Source organism: Populus nigra, chromosome 8 (genome assembly GCF_951802175.1).
Source record: "Populus nigra chromosome 8, ddPopNigr1.1, whole genome shotgun sequence".
NCBI lineage: Eukaryota > Viridiplantae > Streptophyta > Magnoliopsida > Malpighiales > Salicaceae > Populus > Populus nigra.
Genome location: NC_084859.1, coordinates 18,811,608 through 18,831,399, shown reverse-complemented (window position 1 = coordinate 18,831,399; position 19,792 = coordinate 18,811,608). Strand labels below are relative to the sequence as shown.

The window sequence follows — 19,792 nt, the reverse complement described above, 5'->3', positions numbered from 1 at the left end:
GGCTCAAGAGTCAAGACTGCTCACCAACAGGGCATGGCATATTTATAGTCCACTGAGACGAATCAGGCTAGTCATGATTAAGAGGGATCGAAACTAGATTAAGATTAATAAATGGTTCGCAGAACGAGCATTGATGCTACCTCATTCAAGCTCCTCCTCGACCCCCATTTCACAGAGTCTTTATATATATATATATATATACTGGTAAACCATTTTCAGGCGGACAGAGAGGAATGAGAAAAGCAAAATGAGGTGAAAGCAGCAAAAATGAAAGTAAATAGAGTGATTCTGATTGTTTTAGCACTTCTTTTGATAACCCAATCGCTCTCGGAAGCCATACCTCGCCTCAAACACCAAGAAATTACCAAAGGCAAAGATAGAGAAGAGAAGAGAAGCAGCAGTGGAAGCAGTGGCAGAAGTAGCAGAGGTGGTAGTAGACGGAGCAGAAGTGGTGGAAGAAGATCAAGGGGATCATCCAACTGTGACCCATTATTTCAGTACCTATTTGGAAACTGTGGCCAATGGCCTTTCCCAACTTCCCCCTCACCAAACAATCCATTTCAGCCCTCACCAAGACCCTCCCCTCCTAGGAGGAGAGCTCCACCATTGCCTCCTCTAGTGCCTTCTCCTCCTCCACTCCCTCTTGTCCCGTCTCCACCACCAACAGTGCAACCTCCAGTAGTACCATCACCACCTCCCGTAGTCCTATCCCCGCCACCCGTTGCTACGTCCCCACCACCTTCTTCACCGCCACCAGTGTCACCACCTTCTCCACCACCAACCCCATCTCCACCTCCACCATCCTCTTCACCACCACCATTGGCTCCTTCTCCAGCACCACCATCCTCTCCAGCACCACCAATACCATCTCCTCCTCCAGCACCACCAATACCATCTCCTCCTCCAGCACCATTAGTATTCCAACCACCTCCACTAGTCCCTTCACCACCACCACCATCCGAAGTGACACCATCACCATTAAATCCATGGTTGTTACCTCCACCTGAATTCACACCTCCGCCACCACTAGTCCCTATATTTGACCCACCAACAGAGCCAGACGTCCCACCAGATGATGAGTTTACACCAGCACCGCCATTAATTCCAATATTTGAGCCACCAACAGAACCAGATATGCCATCACCAAATGATGAGTTTACACCACCACCACCATTAATCCCAATATTTTCCCCACCAAGTACCGATCAACCAAATATGCCACCGGATGAATTTGCACTACCACCACCATTGCCCTTATTTAATCCACCGCCAGAGCAAGATTCGCCACCCGCTGATGAGTTTACACCAGCACCCTTTCTACCAATACCACCATTTCTACCACTTATAGGATCACCACCAACTGATGTGTTTACACCAACTCCTTTAGTCCCCATGTTTTCTCCACCAGTACCTGATGATCAGCCTCCACAATTTCCTTTACTGCCACCAAAAGAACCATTTACATTCACTCCACCTATAGAATCAACCACCCCAAATGCACCTGACCTTTATTTCCCACCACCTTTAGTGCCTGAAATACCAGATAATCCACAGGAGCCCCTGCCATTTTCTAATTACGTGCCGCTAGCACCAGATGCTGCATAAAATCTGCACCCAGTTTAGCATCTATAACCGCCAAATGCCCTTCCATTGAAGAGCTGAATGCTTCTTCTTTTTCTTTATACTAGAATTAATCCGTTATAAAAATAAATAAGCAGAAAATAGTTAGTACTGATGACGAAAAATTAGACAAAGTTTGTCTTCTAAATTCGAGTCATCAAGTGTTTGAAAAAAAATCAATGAGATCACATGTTCTTAAGAATCTGCAATTCCACGTTCATGATTGCATTTTTTATTTTTATTATTATCATCATCATCATCATTAAGAGAGGTAATATTAGAATTCGGAATTTTCTACAAACCAATGGCCTAAATGCAAATCCAACCCAGCTATAACTATAGACCATGGCAAGGCTCGTGACATGATCATTGATCATTTTTTTAAAAAAATATGGGCTAAAATTATGCTATTTTTTTTTAAATAACAAGATTTGATTTAATTGACTAAATTACAAGTTTACCCAAGATTTTAGTATGATTATTCCAGTTCGGTTTAATCATGTTATGCCCCATGACTCAAGTTGACTTGCGAGCGTGATTAAGAATATATTTGGTATTATAATAATAATTATTTTTAAAAAAAAATTATATGAAAATTTATTTAAATAATTTTTTTTATTTTTTAAAATTTATTTTTAATATTAATACATTAAAAAAATAAAAATTTTCAGAACGCACAGTGCAGAATTACCTAACAAGCTCTGAATTTAATAATCAGTCCAAAAAGTTCTGATTTTTTAATACTGTTTATTTATCATCGGTTTTGAATTCCAATCGAGACCCCCTCCCAATAAAATAAAAAATGGTCGTTGTTTTGTCTGTTCACTTTCCAACAATATTGTTTTATTAACTTGGCAGATCATTCTAAAATAAATAAATAAGCTTAATTAAGTCATTGGGGTTGACTTGGTAAGAAGTCAAAGGGTTATTCTGGAAAAAAAAAACATAGGGATTGAATCCGACATTTGTATTTTTTTTAAAAAAAATCTAAGATACAATATATTCAAGACATACGTGCATTCTTGAAATCGACCGATGAGAAGATATAGTTTTGTTTAACAAGTAACCTGATCTACGATACAAATACTCTTCATTGACCAATTAAATTGAAGATTACTTCTCGTGTTTATATTAAATTACGAACCCTAATTTAAAATTAAGATACCCAATTTATTAATTTCACTACTTAATCTCTGGGCTTTGATTTGATTTAATTTATTGGAGATGGCATAAGGCATTTTTTTCAAAAAAAATCAGCATAGTAAATTAAAAATAATGACAGAATAACATAATTTTTTTAAAATAAAATAATACTGTTTTAACCTGTTATGTATTTTAATTATAATATTTATTGATATCACGGTTTAAAAACATGATAATCACAACATGTCATAAAATTAAATTTTTTTGCTGGTATTTTAATAATTATTGAGGTTTCAAAACATGATAATTATTTAATATCATGTTTTTAAGTTGTGACTTTTCACATATTATATTTTAAAACCACGACATTAACATTAATGAGATTTTAAAAAAATAAATTACAAGGCTAAAAGAAACAATAAATATAGAGGGGTAAGAAAAAAAAAGAAAAGAATAGTGTCAACTTATAATATTTTATTTATAAAAATATTTTGAATGTTAAAATAATTATAACATCGAACTTATAATATTTTTATTTTTTTATTGAGTTTGTAAATAACTGAATTATTATGTTATTATGTAAAGTAAAATAATTATATAAAAATAGAATTTAATTGTTTTTAAAACATAAAAAGAAAGTGTTAAGGTGTTCAAAATAAAAAATAATTAGAGAGAGAGAGAGAGAAGGAGCGGAGGGCTGAAGGACCTTTTCGAATTTGAAAAGAAAGGGTTAATCGTTCTTGAAGCTCAATTATATATTCTGAAGAGGGGAGCTCACTGATTCTCTCCTCCAGCAACTTTCCTTTCAAGTCACTATCTCTCTTTTTCTTCTTCTCTCATCCCAATTTCGAACTCTCAAATCCACACAAGCAAAATGAGAGATCGATCCACTGAATTACCACCAGAATGCTGGGAATTGATTTTCAATTTCCTTGACCACCACCGTCACTTCGAATCCCTCTCTCTAGTCTCCACCCAATTCCTCTCTATCACCAATCACCTCCGTCGTTCCTTAATAATCTCCTCCCAAACATCCCCTTTCCTTCCAAATCTTTTCCAAAGATTCCCAAATCTCAAAGGAATTGAAATCCGTGAGTTCGATGGAGATCTCAATTTCCTTCTCCATCAAATCTCCAATTCAGGGTTGGACCTTGAATCCCTCACTCTCTCTAGCCAAGACCACTTTCCCTTGATGGGTTTGAGGGAGTTGGGGCTGAGAATGAGAAATTTAAGGAAATTGAGTTGCCCGGAAATGAATTGTTTACAAGATAATCATCTTTTTGAAATTGGGAATTCGTTTCCAATGCTTGAAGATCTTAATATTAGCTTTCCGCAATATAATTCACGTTTTTATCCAATTGGGTCCTTGGATCTGCAGCGTTTTTCAGGGATTGTAACTGATGAAGGGATCATTCACTTGTCAATGAAGCTCAAGAGTTTGCTTAAGATTGATCTTTCTGGTAACCAATTCATTTCTGATAAATCACTTCAGTTTTTATCGGAGAATTGTTTGTTGTTAAGGGAAATAGTGATTCGTGAGTGTGATTTTATAACCCAGAATGGAATTGGTTCGGTTATGCGTAGATGCATTAATTTGAATTATATTTCGGTGGATGGAATTGGAATCCCTTCTATTGAACTGTATTTTCAAGAATCATTTGTGTTTGCGAAAAATTTATCTGAAGTTAATCTCTCACATTCGTTTATCTCCGATGAATTGCTTTCTTCGATTGCAGACGCTTGTCTTCCACTAAAGAAACTGACTATCTGTCATTGCTATGATTTCACATTTGTTGGAGTTTCATATTTGTTGTATAAGTATCAGTTTCTTGAATACTTGGATCTTGAAGGAGCAAATTTTTTGACCGATGAGTCCATGATTGATTTGTGTGAGTTTCTCCGGAAGCTGACCTTCATAAACCTTAGTTTATGTTCTAAGCTGACGAGTTTGACCTTCTTTATGCTTGTAAGTAACTGTTCCTTGTTGAAAGATGTCAAAATGGAGAGAACAAATTTAGGGGTGGAAGAGTTTCTGGTGGATTTTGGAATCAACCCCTGTGTCATGTCTCTAAACTTGGCCAGGAATGAGAGTTTGAGTGATGAATGCATAAAAAAGATTGCATTTTGTTGCCCCAATTTGCAAGAGCTCAAGATCAGCCACTGTCCTACTATTACAGAAGAAGGGATTAGAGAAGTTTTAAGGAGTTGTGGTGAAATAAGACATTTGGAGATGAATCATTGTTCAGGGATAAAGTGTCTGGATATAGACTTTGAACTTCCTAAGTTGGAGGTTGTGCAAGCAGAAGGACCAGTACTGGATGATGAAGCATTGATGATGATTGCAAAGAGATGCCATGGATTGTTGCAGTTGGACCTGGAAGGTTGCCTGAATGTGACGATAAAAGGGGTAAATGGAGTGGTGCAAAGCTGTATGAGATTGAGGGAGGTAAATTTGAAGTGGTGTGATAATGTGAAAGTTGATATCATACAAAGAATGGTGTTTTCAAGGCCATCCCTGAGGAAAATTATCCCCCCATGTAGATTTATTCCTACTGATAAGCAGAATAAATTTTTTCTGCGTCATGGATGTTTAGTTTGCAAAGGCTAGTTTTCTGGAGCTCTTGGCTTTGCTCTCTTCCAATTTGATTAAGTATTATAGTTTTCATTTTAGTTACTACTGTGAGAAATTTGTTAGTGGATTGTATATGTGTGTAAGCAATCACGTTGCTAAGTAACATTTTCTTTTCCTTTCTTTCCGTTTTTCTTCAAAGCCTTTGTCGATGCTTGATAGAACTGAGACTTGTAATATTTGCAGGCTTGCAATAAATCTTTTTACACGCCAGGTGTTTATTGGTTGTAAATTGAGCACTGTACTTGAACTAGCCTTGCATATGTGTTTATGTGACCTTGAGCGGGGTTTTGCTCACTTTTCTTCTAACTGTGATAATTTCTTTTTCTAATGTTGGATCTCTCTGATTCTTGGGCAAGTTGATTGCATAACCAGGGGTTGCTGGTCATTTTTATGCTATTTTTTTTGTTAGGTTTAGAGATTGTTACTGATTTTTCTTGGAATCATCACCCTGTGCAATGGATCTATTTAACAAACAGCCCATGCAGCTCTCCTTTCTGTAAGGATTGTTCCATCTTCCATGTAATTCTAATGTTCGTTGCTCTTTATGTTCTTTCCTCTAGGTATAAACTTTGCATTTTAAATCATCATAGAACATCATCTGCTTGTTAGTATATTATATCAGCATCATCCCATTTTGGTTGATATGCATCAGCTATACTTTATCTATAACTATCGATACACTATTGCTTGCTGGCCAGTATCCTTTACTAAAACAAAGAAAAGAAATGCATACAATGGTGAAGGCATGTTTAATAAAACTGTCATTTTCCTCTCTTCAAAATCTCTTCAAGCTTGTTCGGTTATAAAGTGGCCTGATCAAAATCCCAAGCACTGAAATGTTACTTTGAAATAGCCATTCCATTTGATTTCAGCGTTTGCAAAATTACTGTATGTGACACGAGAGCTAGCTTGATGATTGGATCCGAGGTTTAACTTCTCAAGGTCTTTTAGTTCTAGAGAGTCCAGTATAATTTCTCACTGAACCGCCAGCCCGAGTCTCCATGCACAGCCAACAAAAATGTGCTGCTGCTGCTGCTGCTGCAAGTGATAAGAGCGCTCCACTGGACAAGCTTGTGGAATGCTTGTGTCAGTCATTAATAAATCACGAAAATACTCTCTCCTTTGCTTAGTGTGCCGGTCGCTTTGGCTGGTAGCCGGAGTTTTTACTTCGATGTGTTTGTGGTGGTGTTTTGCAAGTTTTGGCCAGCTGCAAGGCTGAAATCCTTCATATACACCAAGCAATACTTTTGCGGAAGAATTAACTATGGAGGAAGAGATTAGTGGCCAAACATGGTTATAAAAAGCCTAACCAACTCGTTAAATCATGATCTTATGATAAAAAAAATAAATCCAATTAATACCCTATTTGTTTGCTGAAAAATAATTTTTTTAAAAAATAAATTTCTGAAAAATACATTATTTTTTGATGTTTGGTAGTGTTATAGAAAATAAATTGAAAAATACTTTCTAGTATTTGGTTATATCATGGAAAATGAGTTGTAAAATAACTTATTAATGTTTTATTTTTTTTCAAGTTTATTAAAATAATGATGAATAAATTTTACAAATTAAAATGTTAAATGAGAATGAAATTGAAAAAAAAATCTAATTTCATTAATTATCTCATATAAAATAAATAACAATAAAAATGATGGAGATCAAATCTAACAGATAAAAAAATTAAAAGACGATGAAATTAAAATAATAATAATAATAATTTCATAAATTATTTCAAATAAAATAAGTAATAATCAAAAGAATGAGGATCAAATTTGATAGATAAAAAAATTCAATTAAAAAAATAATAAGTGAAAAGCAAATAACAATCATAAAAATAAAGACCAAAGTTAATATAAAAATCAAATTCTAAATGATAAAATTGAAATGAAAAATATTCAAAACAAAATATATAACAATTAAAAGTTTGAGGACCAAATTTGATATAATCAGCAAATAATATGATATTTCTAAATTTTTCACAATTTCTAAAAAATATTTTCTGTCCAAAATAAAAAAAAATATTTTTCTGGAAATCAAACTAAATTTTTTTTAAATAAAAAATGTTTTTCATTAACTAATTTTTTTAATAACAAATAAATATATAAAAGTTAAAAAAAATATTTTTCATAAAATAAACAAAGTCTAAGATGAAATGAAAATCGTGTCAATATTTGAAGTATCAAAATCATTAAAATCGTATTTCAGCAAGTTTAACAATGGGATTGACTACTATGATTATGTTCTCACATTAGCATCGATGTTTTAGCCATAGGTTGCGTAGAAAATTCATTATATATATATATATATATATATATATATATATATATAGTTCTCTAAGTTTTGAAATGATGATACAATTATATAGTGCTCGAAATAAATGTGTTTTTTTTTTCCTGGTATGGCCACCTATGGGGGGGGGGGGGGGGGGGCACGGGGGCGGTATTGACATCATAAAAAAGGCCGGAGCAAGTATTTTCAATAAAAGTGACCCTGCAACCACCCACTCATGCTAGTCATTGATGGGTAATTGTGTTTGTTTTTATCTGTTTTTTTTTTAAATAATTTTTATTTAAAAATATATTAAAATAATATTTTTTTAATTTTCAATAGCATATCAAAACAATAAAATTCAAAAAAAAAAAAGGAACTTGAGAAGTGGTAAAAATATCGCCGCCATAGCTTCCGTCGCATTCTCGACCTCTTCTCAGGATTTACAGTTCCCCGCGCGACCTGCAAGTGTTTGCTTTCTTAATTATTTGAAATCAAATAATAAGATAATCTTCTCGATTACAATATCAAATTAAGAAGGATTTACAAAGTCAATATTATCAACATTTTCCTTAAACCTCTTCAACGCTTGCATCAACTGTGATAGAGAACAATTAAAAATAAAATTCTAATTTAAGTACTAAAAAATAAATTATAATATTTCTATATAATAAAAATTGTGTTTATTTTATTCAACGATTCAATGATTTATACAAATTAATGTCTATATATATGAACAATGATGGAGACAGATAACAACAATAACAATTTTCTTTGAAAAAAACGTCGACGGGATATTTTAACACCTACTTTTATAGATTGTGTGGATATAAGTTTTGAAAGTACATTGAAAAAAAAGAAGTCAAATTTGCATCGCATGATGAATGATCACACATTACGTTAGTTGATGTTGATTTTGATGTTTTTGTCTTTATATATCTTTTAACAACCTCTTCATATTTTTAATATTTTTATACAAAGTTAATCAAGATTTTGTTTATTTTTATATTTGAAAAGCCTTTAAAAGAAATTATTATTTTTTCATTTTTTTTACTTTAAATTAATATATATTTTTAGATTATTTTAATACGTTGATGTCAAAAATAATTTTTAAAAAATAAAAATATATTATTTTAATACATTTACGAGTGAAAAACACTTTAAAAAATAACCGTAACCACACTTCCATACATCCATTTTCCTATAGATAAACCTTGAATCTAGTTGATTCTTACATGACTTAAGTTGGGTGTTAAAAAAAATCAACTCAAAACAAACACGTTTTAATTTACCATTTAACTAAATCTTGTTATAAATTTTTTTATAAAGTATAATTTTTTTAAATCTTGAAATATTATTATTTTAATAAATATAAATCAACTGGAGTTAATAGACGAGACTTGCGACTCTAGCATGTTTCAAGTCATGATGGATTTAACTAGCATGACTCTATAAATTGAAAAGAAAGTCACATGGAAATATCTCACACGTTTTTATTAGTTGAAGTAAACACTTGTATGCATGTGGGTAATTTCCAACAACCTTTTCATGAACTTTGAGTAGGTATGTAAGTTTTAGTTGCATGGCATCACGAATGATCTCACACATTCCAAATAGCATCATGGATGATGGATGATCTCACACATTCCAAATAGCATCATGGATGATCTCACATTACATGCATGGTTCTAAACTGTGGAAACCCTAGTCATGGATGATCTCACACACGAATATATAATGGTATATATATCTCTGTGCATGCATGGTTCTAAACTGTGGAAACCCTAGCTAGCCGGCAAAACCTTCTCATGCATGTCAGCATTATTGAACAACTAAAATTGCCATGTGGGGGAATCAAGGTATGGCTATATGTGAAACTTGGAGACAAAGCAACTTCAGGCGTTCTTCAGACAAAAATCTTGAAATTATTCACTTTCAGATTTAGGACATTTCATCAAGAGTGGCAGCCAAGCCAACCATTTTGTAAGGGTTTCAATACTTGGAAATATTATATTAAGTTGCAGCAAGTTCGGAGTCTTTTCTGTCTATGTATGCGTGTCGATCGAGTTGCATGCCACCAAACTATAAAAGAAAGAAAGAAAGAAAGAAAGAAAGAAAGATTTCATTTCTAAGTTGTAGAAGACGAGAAGTCAACAGTCAATTGGCTGGCTCCCTTGCTGATTTTAATTTCCCATGGGGTGAAAATGAAACAGATTAAAATGAAAACCATTCAAATTAGTCCCCAATTACCAATATATTCTCAATAGAGTACTTGATTGGCCTTCAAGACTTATTCTTAATTGGGTCGTTCACTAGAATATTGGGGCAGCAATTAATTTCCATTTAAGCCGCACTTAATTAATTGGCCTTAATTTGAGACTAAGATTATTATTCTGGAAAAACAATGATTTCTTACATAGATTAAGGTCTTCAACAACTTCATCGATCATCTATATTCAGCTTATAATTGAGTACAATTTAGTTCGATTTGATAAAGATGATATGATCTTGAAAACAATATTGTGTGAAATTTGACCAATTCTTTTAGGGTTCATTTCTCAAATTAATCACATCGGTGGCTTTGAATATTTTTGCGATGAAAATGGGATAAATCTTCTTCTTTGAGGATCAGCAGTTAATTACTAGTCTCTCCAACTCGAGGGAAATTGATTGAAATTTCATAAAATTACAATTTCAACCTCATATATAAAAGCATCTTTCTTACTTATTACTTTCAAATTAAGGGCATTTAATAGTAATAAAATATTTCTATTTTATTTTATTTTGGTTTAAATAACAAAAAATAAATATATACCTTTTCTCCCCTAAATTTCTTTAACTCCATTCCCATCCCATCTGAAAAAGAAAAACAAACAATTTCCATTCTTTTACCTCCTTTTCTTTCCCCTTTTATTTTTAGTTGTTATCTATATATATATATATATATATATATATATATATATATATATATATATATAATGTGTGCGTGTGGTTTAAGATTTATTTGTTGGTTAAATAAGTTTTAGTCCAATATATAGAAAACTAATAAAGAAGTTTCAGGATAGAGTTATTAATTAACACAAGTAATACAAGGACAAGATTTTAAACTTTAGGATTCTCTTCCTTTTGTTTTATACCTAATCTATAATTATGTTTATTTTTTAGAATAGTCAATGGCACCGTACTGCGTTTTGGGTTGAATTAAAAATTTTAACTTAAGAAAAAAGGATCTGTTATGGACGTGTATTTTTTTTTTTTTGTGAACTTAAATTTGTGCACTCATTTATTTATAATAATTTTGTTGTTTTTATTGTAATAATCTTAAGTTATTTATATTTAAGTGATATTACAAAAGCTTTTTTTATTATTAAACTTAACTAACAGTACTATTACAACTGCAATAACAATAGTAATTACTAGATTTATTCGATTAGATACTATTATCATTTTAAAGTGTCTGCTAAAATCCATCTATCTTCACTTAAACTAGATATTACTAATTATGACCCGTGTTGCAAATCTTTTTTTTTTTTTACAACTTGAGTTATAGACTTGATTGGATCAAATAAATTAATTTTATTTTAAGTAGATTATTAAAAAAAAACAATAACAACAAATGAATCAAATAAAAAAAAGTGCTCATAATAACATAAAAAAAAATACTTTTTCAAAAATAAATAAACGATGTAACTCAATTCCTAACCCATTAATTATAAAAAAATAAAGATTGGTAAAAATAAATAAATTATGAAGATCAATTTTTTATTTAATAATATAATAAAAAAAATAGATGCTCAAAACGCCGAACACCAACCCAATGTTGATATGTTTTTTTTTTTAAATCATAATTATCCTATAGAAATAAATAATAATGAAGTTTAATTTTTAATAATTATATTTTTATTGGAATTATTTTTTATTCAACAATATAATAAATCATTAATTTTTATTTAATAATATAATAAAAAAAAGTAAATGATTGTAAAAATGAGCACCAATCTATTTCTAATTTTGGGGTGCTTTTCAAAAACCATGATAATTTTATATATAAAAAAAATTCAATTTTCAACAATTGAAAATGAAAATAAAATAAAATACATGTTGACATGCGAGCAGCGGAACAGTCTATGTTAATTCTATGGTAGACTTTTTGAAAAGAAAAATATTTTTACCACAGATTATAAATAAAATACACTCTGGTCAACTAGTTCAAATAATACGAAGCAAAGAAACTTGAACGATTTTCTCTCTCTATCCCCGTTTTCTCCTATAAAATTATATATATCTTGACATTTTGTCGTAAATTTTTCACGGGGCTACGCTTCAGGTTCGTTCCCTTGAAGCTCAAGGAAACACAATCTGGGTTTTGATTGTTTGTTAATATTTATTTTCAAAAAAGCCGCCTGTACAGTACGTCCAGTCAAGTTTTTCTTATATATATATCTTGACATTTCGTACTAATTTGTTCATGGTCGCTCCACTATAGGTTTTGTTTCCCCTTGAAGGTGAAGAAAACACAATCTGGGCTGATTCATTTAGCTTTTTGTTAAGATTTCTTGAAACAAGTTCCCAAACCAAGAAAAAAAAAGAAACAAAATCTAGGATTTGTTTTGTTTTTAGTTGTTGTTTAAATATTCTGATCCATTATCAATGGAGAGTGCTGATATTTCTAGAGGTAGTGATAGTTTTAGAGGTAGTTCTAGAGGAGTTTCGTCAGTATGGAGAAACAGCACTGTGGAAGTGTTTTCAAGATCTTCAAGGGAAGAAGATGATGAAGAGGCTCTAAAATGGGCTGCGCTTGAGAAACTACCTACCTATGATCGTTTAAGGAAAGGTATATTAACGAGTGCGTCAAGAGGTATAATTAGTGAGGTAGATATTGAAAACCTTGGAGTCCAAGAGAGAAAACAGTTGCTTGAGAGGTTGGTCAAAGTTGCAGACGAGGATAATGAGAAGTTCTTGTGGAAACTCAAGAACCGTGTTGAAAGGTAAGAAACTATCCTTTGTTTCTCCATTCCTGTGTATGCTAACTCTGTTTGGTTTATAGAGAGAATGTCACAAAGAAAGGAAGTTCTTGCATTGAAACATGATATTTTGCCTAATGGATATTTGTTAGTTTCTGATCATTCATAGCATAACTCGACAAGGGATTGATTTTAAAAAAGAAAAGATATTTTGCTTTTCCTTTCTTGCTTGCTGTTTTGGACGATGAAGTTCTTTGATTTTCTGTAATAATTGGTGTTTCAGGGTTGGAATTGAGTTTCCAACAATTGAAGTTCGGTACGAGAATATAAATATTGAAGCAGAAGCTTACGTAGGAAGTAGCGGTTTGCCTTCATTCGCCAAGTTCATTTTTAATATAATAGAGGTAACAACATTTCCAATCAATGAACACCAGTTATTATTGCTGAAATATGAATTATAAGATACTACTCTTTCTCTTTGTTCATGTTTTTCTTACCAATCAATTTTGCAGGGTTTTTTTATTGCTCTTCATGTCCTTCCAAGTAGAAAGAAGCCACTCACCATCCTTAAGGATGTTAGTGGAATCATCAAGCCATCAAGGTAAGATAATCATGATGTAAAGCTCTGTTTGCTTAAGAATTATTTCAATAATCTATTGCCTATTCCTCATTTTTGTGCCACCTGCATGTTTTAGATTGACTTTGCTTTTAGGTCCTCCGAATTCTGGGAAGACCACACTGTTGTTGGCAATGGCTGGAAAGCTTGATCCTAGTCTGAAGGTGGGGATATATTCTTGTAAATTTGTATATTCCTTGAGGATTTAGTTTTTGGTTTTCAGTTTTAATTTGAGAAGCTGAATTCTTTCGTGCAGTTTTCTGGTCGTGTGACTTACAATGGTCATGAGATGAACGAGTTTGTACCACAAAGAACGGCTGCCTATGTCAGTCAACATGATCTCCATATAGGAGAAATGACTGTGAGGGAGACTTTGGAATTCTCTGCCAGATGCCAAGGGGTTGGCCACCTACATGGTTAGAATAAAGGACTAAATTTTCGTTGCAAATTACACCAGAAACACAATTCACTCTGGTGATCTATTCATAAACCAAGCATTGCTAAAGAAATTTTCTGGCAATTCACAGAGATGCTGGCAGAGTTGTCGAGAAGAGAGAAAGAAGCCAACATCAAGCCTGATCCAGATGTTGATGTCTTCATGAAGGTGAGGAAAGATATTACTATTTTGCCAGTTAGACCTCTCTCAGAAGAGTTGACCTTGCTAGAATAAGCTACGATGATTTGGAAAGTAACTTTCCTTCTCCGATGTTTCTGGAATTGCAGGCAGTAGCAACACAAGGTCAAGAGGCCAATGTCATCACCGATTACGTCTTGAAGGTATTATTTATCAATAAATACTACATAAATGTCATGAAAGTCTTCATCAGAAACCGTGAACATAATATCTAACTCTCTCATAATTGTAGATATTAGGATTGGAAGTCTGCGCAGATACTTTGGTAGGGGATGAAATGATAAGGGGTATATCTGGAGGACAAAGGAAGCGTGTTACAACCGGTAAACATCTCCATCAGTCCATTCTCATATCAAGAACAATCATTTCATTTCATTCTCCATTTAATGTACAAAAATCTCCAATGATCTGTCGTAGGGGAAATGCTGGTCGGACCATCAAGGGCATTGCTTATGGATGAGATTTCTACAGGCCTGGATAGCTCAACAACTTACCAAATTGTGAACTCATTAAAGCAAACTATTCACGTTCTCAATAGCACTGCTGTCATCTCACTTCTCCAGCCAGCACCAGAGACTTATGACCTCTTTGATGACATCATTCTCCTGTCAGATGGCCAAATTGTGTACCAGGGTCCTCGTGAAAATGTGCTTGGATTTTTTGAACATATGGGCTTCAAGTGTCCCGACAGAAAAGGCGTGGCAGACTTTCTACAAGAAGTAAGCATAAACAAGGCTTTTTCACATGGAACCTCGACGACAATAGGATCTTCTATTCTCAATAAAATGAGCCTTATGTAAGTGTCACAATATTCAGGAATAATGAATAAATTCATTGCAGGTGACATCAAAAAAAGATCAAGAGCAGTATTGGGCAATTAAAGATCAGCCTTACAGGTTTGTCACGGTCAACGAATTTTCTGAGGCATTTCAGTCATTCAACGTGGGACGAAAGATCGCAGATGAGCTTTCAATCCCATTTGACAAGACTAAGAACCATCCAGCTGCATTGGTATTCAAAAAATATGGAGCTGGAAAGATGGATCTGCTTAAAGCTAACCTCTCAAGAGAATACTTGCTCATGAAGAGGAACTCATTTGTCTACATCTTCAAGATATGCCAAGTAATTATCGATAGTTGTTACAATATCCAAGTTTCTCTTACTTTCAGATTTTGCATTCAATGTGACACTTCTTACTGTTCTTCTATCAGCTGACAATAGTGGCATTGATTTCCATGTCACTCTTTTTTCGGACCAAGATGCATCATGATACGGTTGCCGATGGAGGAATTTATACCGGTGCTTTGTTCTTCACTGTGATCATGATCATGTTTAATGGAATGTCAGAGCTATCTATGACCATCGCAAAGCTTCCTGTGTTTTACAAGCAAAGGGAACTCCTATTCTTTCCTCCATGGGCATATTCAATTCCTCCATGGATCCTGAAAATTCCCATCACGTTTGTTGAAGTTGCTGCATGGGTGTTCCTAACCTATTATGTAATTGGATTTGATCCAAATGCTGAAAGGTAAACTAAAATTCCTTTTTTTTATTTATGTAAACTTGCACAAGAATGCATTTTGATCCAGCTGTTATGACAAGGTGGTGTTTATTTTTTTTTTCAGGCTTTTAAGGCAGTACTTTCTGCTTTTGCTAATTAACCAGATGGCATCTGCACTATTTCGATTTATTGCGGCAGCTGGAAGGAACATGATTGTTGCTAACACTTTTGGGTCTTTTGCGCTCCTTACACTTTTTGCTTTGGGTGGCTTCATCTTGTCTCGAGGTATGGTGATTATACTATTCTACTTAAATATTGTATTTTGCTACTCAACCTGGAGGAAATTATTTATCAATTTTTTTGTTTAACGCCGCAGAGCAAATAAAAAAGTGGTGGATATGGGGTTACTGGCTTTCACCATTGATGTATGGGCAGAACGCAATAGTAGTGAATGAGTTCCTTGGACATAGCTGGAGTCATGTAAAGTTTCTTGAACTGGCCCTTTATATATTTGCATCCTTGGCTCTCAATAATGAGCTGATATCTGAAATTGTTTTTGAAATCACAGATTCCTGGAAACTCCACAGAACCACTAGGAATCCAAGTTTTGAAGAGTCGCGAATTTTTCACTGAAGCAAATTGGTATTGGATAGGAGTAGGGGCAACAGTAGGATTCATGCTACTGTTCAATATCTGCTTCGTTTTGGCCCTCACTTTCCTCAATGGTAAGTGTCATTGCCCGCTCAACTCCATACTTCTTGAAAGTTGGAGCTTCTATTTATATATTGCAAATTTATGTTGGCAGCATTTGAGAAGCCTCAAGCTTTTATATTTGAAGAATCCGAAAGGGAAGGTTCTGTTGGCAAAACAGGAGGAGCTGTTCAGTTATCAAACCATGGAAGTAGCCACAAAAACCAAACAGGTAAAAGAACTCAATTGATGAAGCGCGTTTGCGGTCCCTTCGTTTCCTAGCCTGTCAGATACTAATTGCCAATACATTTGCAATTTACAAGCAGAGAATGGAGATGAAATCAATAGAAATGGTTTTGCGTCGATTGGTGAGGCCAGCGATAAAAGGAAGAGAGGAATGGTTCTTCCATTTGAACCACATTCCATCACATTTGATGATGTTATTTACTCCGTTGACATGCCACAGGTATCAAAATTTAGTAAAAAGAAGATCATACCTTGCTTTGATGTGATATTTACAGAGCGTGAACAAACTGATCATCTTGTATTGAAAATTTCAGGAAATGAAAATTCAAGGAGTAGTTGAGGATAGATTGGTGCTTTTGAAGGGTGTGAGTGGTGCTTTCAGGCCTGGTGTCCTTACAGCTTTGATGGGTGTTAGTGGTGCAGGAAAAACGACTTTGATGGATGTGCTGGCAGGTAGGAAAACTGGTGGATATATTGAGGGAGACATCAAAATTTCTGGGTACCCAAAGAAGCAAGAAACTTTTGCTAGAATTGCAGGATACTGTGAACAAAATGACATTCACTCTCCACATGTTACTGTCTACGAATCCTTACTCTACTCAGCCTGGCTTCGTCTACCCCCTGAAGTTGATTCTGAAACCAGAAAGGTAGGTACCCATTTTTTTAAATTTACTTCAGACATCTGGGATTCAGTTTGCAGATTTGGGTTCTGTGAATGTTTCTCCTTCCAATACTTGTTTCCTTTTGGTCTGCTTGTCATCCATTCAAGTTCAATCAACTTGATTAGCATTACCTAGTTCAACTATCATTTCTATTTTATGATTTATCCTGAGATCAAGATCAACGATCCTATTCTTTCTAGCTAAGAACGGTGCTGCTGAAGTTGATCTTACATAATGTTTGTGCTAGAAAGCTTCCATTCAACTCCTCTGCTTCCAGAGGTATCATCTAATGGTTTTTTGGTCAGCTACTGACTTCTCCATTGCCAAAATTGGTTTCAGATGTTCATTGAGGAAGTCATGGAGCTTGTGGAGTTGGATTCGTTGCGCAATGCATTAGTTGGGTTGCCTGGTGTGAATGGTTTGTCCACTGAGCAGCGCAAGCGGCTAACCATTGCAGTAGAGCTAGTTGCAAACCCCTCTATCATATTCATGGATGAGCCAACTTCAGGGTTAGATGCCAGAGCTGCTGCAATTGTGATGAGAACAGTAAGAAACACTGTGGACACAGGAAGAACAGTTGTATGCACCATCCACCAGCCCAGTATAGATATATTTGAAGCTTTTGATGAGGTAATAAAAATGCTAAAAACTATCTCGGCTAGAACTTTGTCATGAGTGTATCCCCATAATAAGCTGGATTGTTTACACGGCATTGCAGCTATTCCTGATGAAGCGAGGAGGAGAAGAGATATATGTGGGGCCATTGGGCCACCATTCTACCCATCTAATTAAATACTTTGAGGTATGTTAATTTGATTTGATCAATAATCAAACAACACAAACAGTTGCGACTTGCGAGCTTCTTCTAACCTATGCTCAAACTAACTATTGACTAATTCGTTGACCTTTCTATCTGTGAAGGCAATTGAAGGAGTGAGCAAAATTAAAGATGGTTATAATCCAGCAACATGGATGTTGGAAGTTACTGCTTCATCACAAGAGATGGCTTTGGAGGTTGATTTTGCTAATATTTACAAGAATTCAGATCTGTTCAGGTCAGATAAAGTGTTTCTTTTATGTGGTTAAACTGAAAAATATTCTGAAGCCATCCCAAGTTAGCTTTGGCAAGGAATAGCAAAGCATTTGATTAAAAATCTAGAGTTGGATTTGTCTAAAGTTTGTTGCTGATGTGTGGCATAACTCAGGAGAAACAAAGCTCTCATTGCGGAATTAAGCACACCTGCTCCCGGCTCAAAGGACGTTCATTTCCCTACACGGTATTCAACATCATTTTTCACACAATGTATGGCTTGCTTGTGGAAGCAACATTGGTCATACTGGAGGAACCCACCGTACACTGCCGTGAGATTTCTTTTCACAACCTTTATAGCCTTGATGTTTGGAACAATGTTCTGGGACCTTGGCTCCAAAGTGTAAGTCACGATGAGGAACTCAAAAACAATTTAACAGTTCTGGCTTTAATGGTTTTCCTGCAATCTACCTACTCATCTAAGTTATCTTACAACCTGTAGGAAAACTACCCAAGATCTTTCCAATGCAATGGGTTCGATGTATGCAGCAGTTCTCTTCCTTGGCTTTCAAAATGGAACAGCTGTGCAGCCAGTGGTGGCTGTTGAAAGAACTGTCTTCTACAGAGAAAGGGCTGCTGGAATGTATTCAGCTTTGCCCTATGCCTTTGCACAGGTAAGAGCTCTCATTAAGCTAGCATCTCAGAATTCACCTCGTCAAGTAGAATTGTATGGACGTTTCGTTGACCAGACCTCATCTTATGTTGCAGGCCCTGATTGAGCTTCCATATGTCTTTGTTCAAGCTGCAGTCTACGGCGTTATAGTTTATGCAATGATTGGATTTGAATGGACTGCTGCTAAGTTCTTTTGGTATCTATTCTTTATGTACTTCACACTATTATACTTCACCTTTTATGGAATGATGGCTGTAGCTGTGACTCCAAACCACCACATAGCTGCCATAGTTTCCACAGCATTTTATGCAATCTGGAACCTCTTCTCAGGGTTTATAATTCCCCGAACTGTAAGTGTTTGCCATCTAATTACTTCAAGCATTGAGTTTCCTTCAGTGACTGGTTATCTCGTGGGCTAATATGTTCGTCATTTCTCTGCGTGGTCAATCTATAACAGCGGATACCTATATGGTGGAGATGGTACTACTGGGGATGCCCCGTATCATGGTCCTTGTATGGATTGGTTGTTTCACAGTATGGAGATATACAGGAACCCATTACCGCAACTCAAACAGTGGAAGGATATGTCAAGGATTACTTCGGTTTTGACCACGATTTTCTTGGAGTAGTTGCAGCCGTGGTTCTTGGGTGGACTGTCCTCTTTGCCTTCATTTTCGCCTTCTCTATAAAGGCCTTCAATTTCCAGAGGCGATAGAAATTTTCTTTCCATGCTTCAATTTTATTTTATTTTTTACCCTTTCTATGTAAGCAATTGTAGCTCCACAAGCTACAAGCTACACGTTTAATCTCTACGTTTTTCATGAATTTTATTTATTACCTAGTCTTTCTCACTCTCTGTCGTCGTTTCCATGTTCCTTCCCACTTTATTTTGGTTTTGATAATAATTTATTTTTTATTCTATGTTTAATGAAATTTATCTATCCCTCGATCAAAAGAAAAGAAGACATTCTTCTTATGCAATAAGATTTCATGATAGATTTATTTTATAATTAATAAAACATTATTTAAATTAAATAATAAATCTTAGGTCACCATTTGGCATGGGATAAAACAATTCTTCTAGCATAAAAACTAAAATTTAAACTCATAGAA

At 34.5% G+C, this 19,792-nt stretch overlaps 3 protein-coding genes across 3 annotated transcripts; 2 read left to right on the top strand and 1 right to left on the bottom strand.

Moving 5' to 3' along the window:
• Window positions 1-560: 560 nt before the first annotated feature.
• On the bottom strand, window positions 561-1,567 carry LOC133701995 (uncharacterized). Its single transcript, XM_062126182.1, has 3 exons — window positions 1,507-1,567; window positions 1,211-1,411; window positions 561-1,033 (listed from the first exon to the last, which is right to left on the bottom strand). Exons 1-3 carry the CDS (start codon window positions 1,565-1,567, stop codon window positions 561-563), a joined length of 735 nt encoding a protein of 244 aa, XP_061982166.1.
• Window positions 1,568-3,441: 1,874 nt separating this feature from the next.
• Window positions 3,442-5,624, top strand: LOC133702268 (uncharacterized). Its single transcript, XM_062126579.1, has one exon. It carries the CDS (start codon window positions 3,638-3,640, stop codon window positions 5,369-5,371), a length of 1,734 nt encoding a protein of 577 aa, XP_061982563.1. The 5' UTR covers window positions 3,442-3,637; the 3' UTR covers window positions 5,372-5,624.
• A 6,531-nt stretch (window positions 5,625-12,155) lies between these two features.
• LOC133701345 (pleiotropic drug resistance protein 1-like) lies at window positions 12,156-19,533 on the top strand. Its single transcript, XM_062125237.1, has 24 exons — window positions 12,156-12,651; window positions 12,911-13,031; window positions 13,140-13,228; window positions 13,323-13,407; window positions 13,500-13,659; window positions 13,771-13,847; window positions 13,967-14,020; window positions 14,110-14,200; window positions 14,295-14,596; window positions 14,718-14,999; window positions 15,089-15,405; window positions 15,503-15,663; window positions 15,755-15,858; window positions 15,947-16,103; window positions 16,184-16,300; window positions 16,395-16,534; window positions 16,629-16,961; window positions 17,316-17,606; window positions 17,695-17,778; window positions 17,898-18,031; window positions 18,182-18,409; window positions 18,509-18,680; window positions 18,775-19,029; window positions 19,137-19,533. The coding sequence occupies exons 1-24, from the start codon at window positions 12,314-12,316 to the stop codon at window positions 19,392-19,394; spliced, it is 4,350 nt and encodes a 1,449-aa protein (XP_061981221.1). The 5' UTR covers window positions 12,156-12,313; the 3' UTR covers window positions 19,395-19,533.
• Window positions 19,534-19,792: the final 259 nt, after the last annotated feature.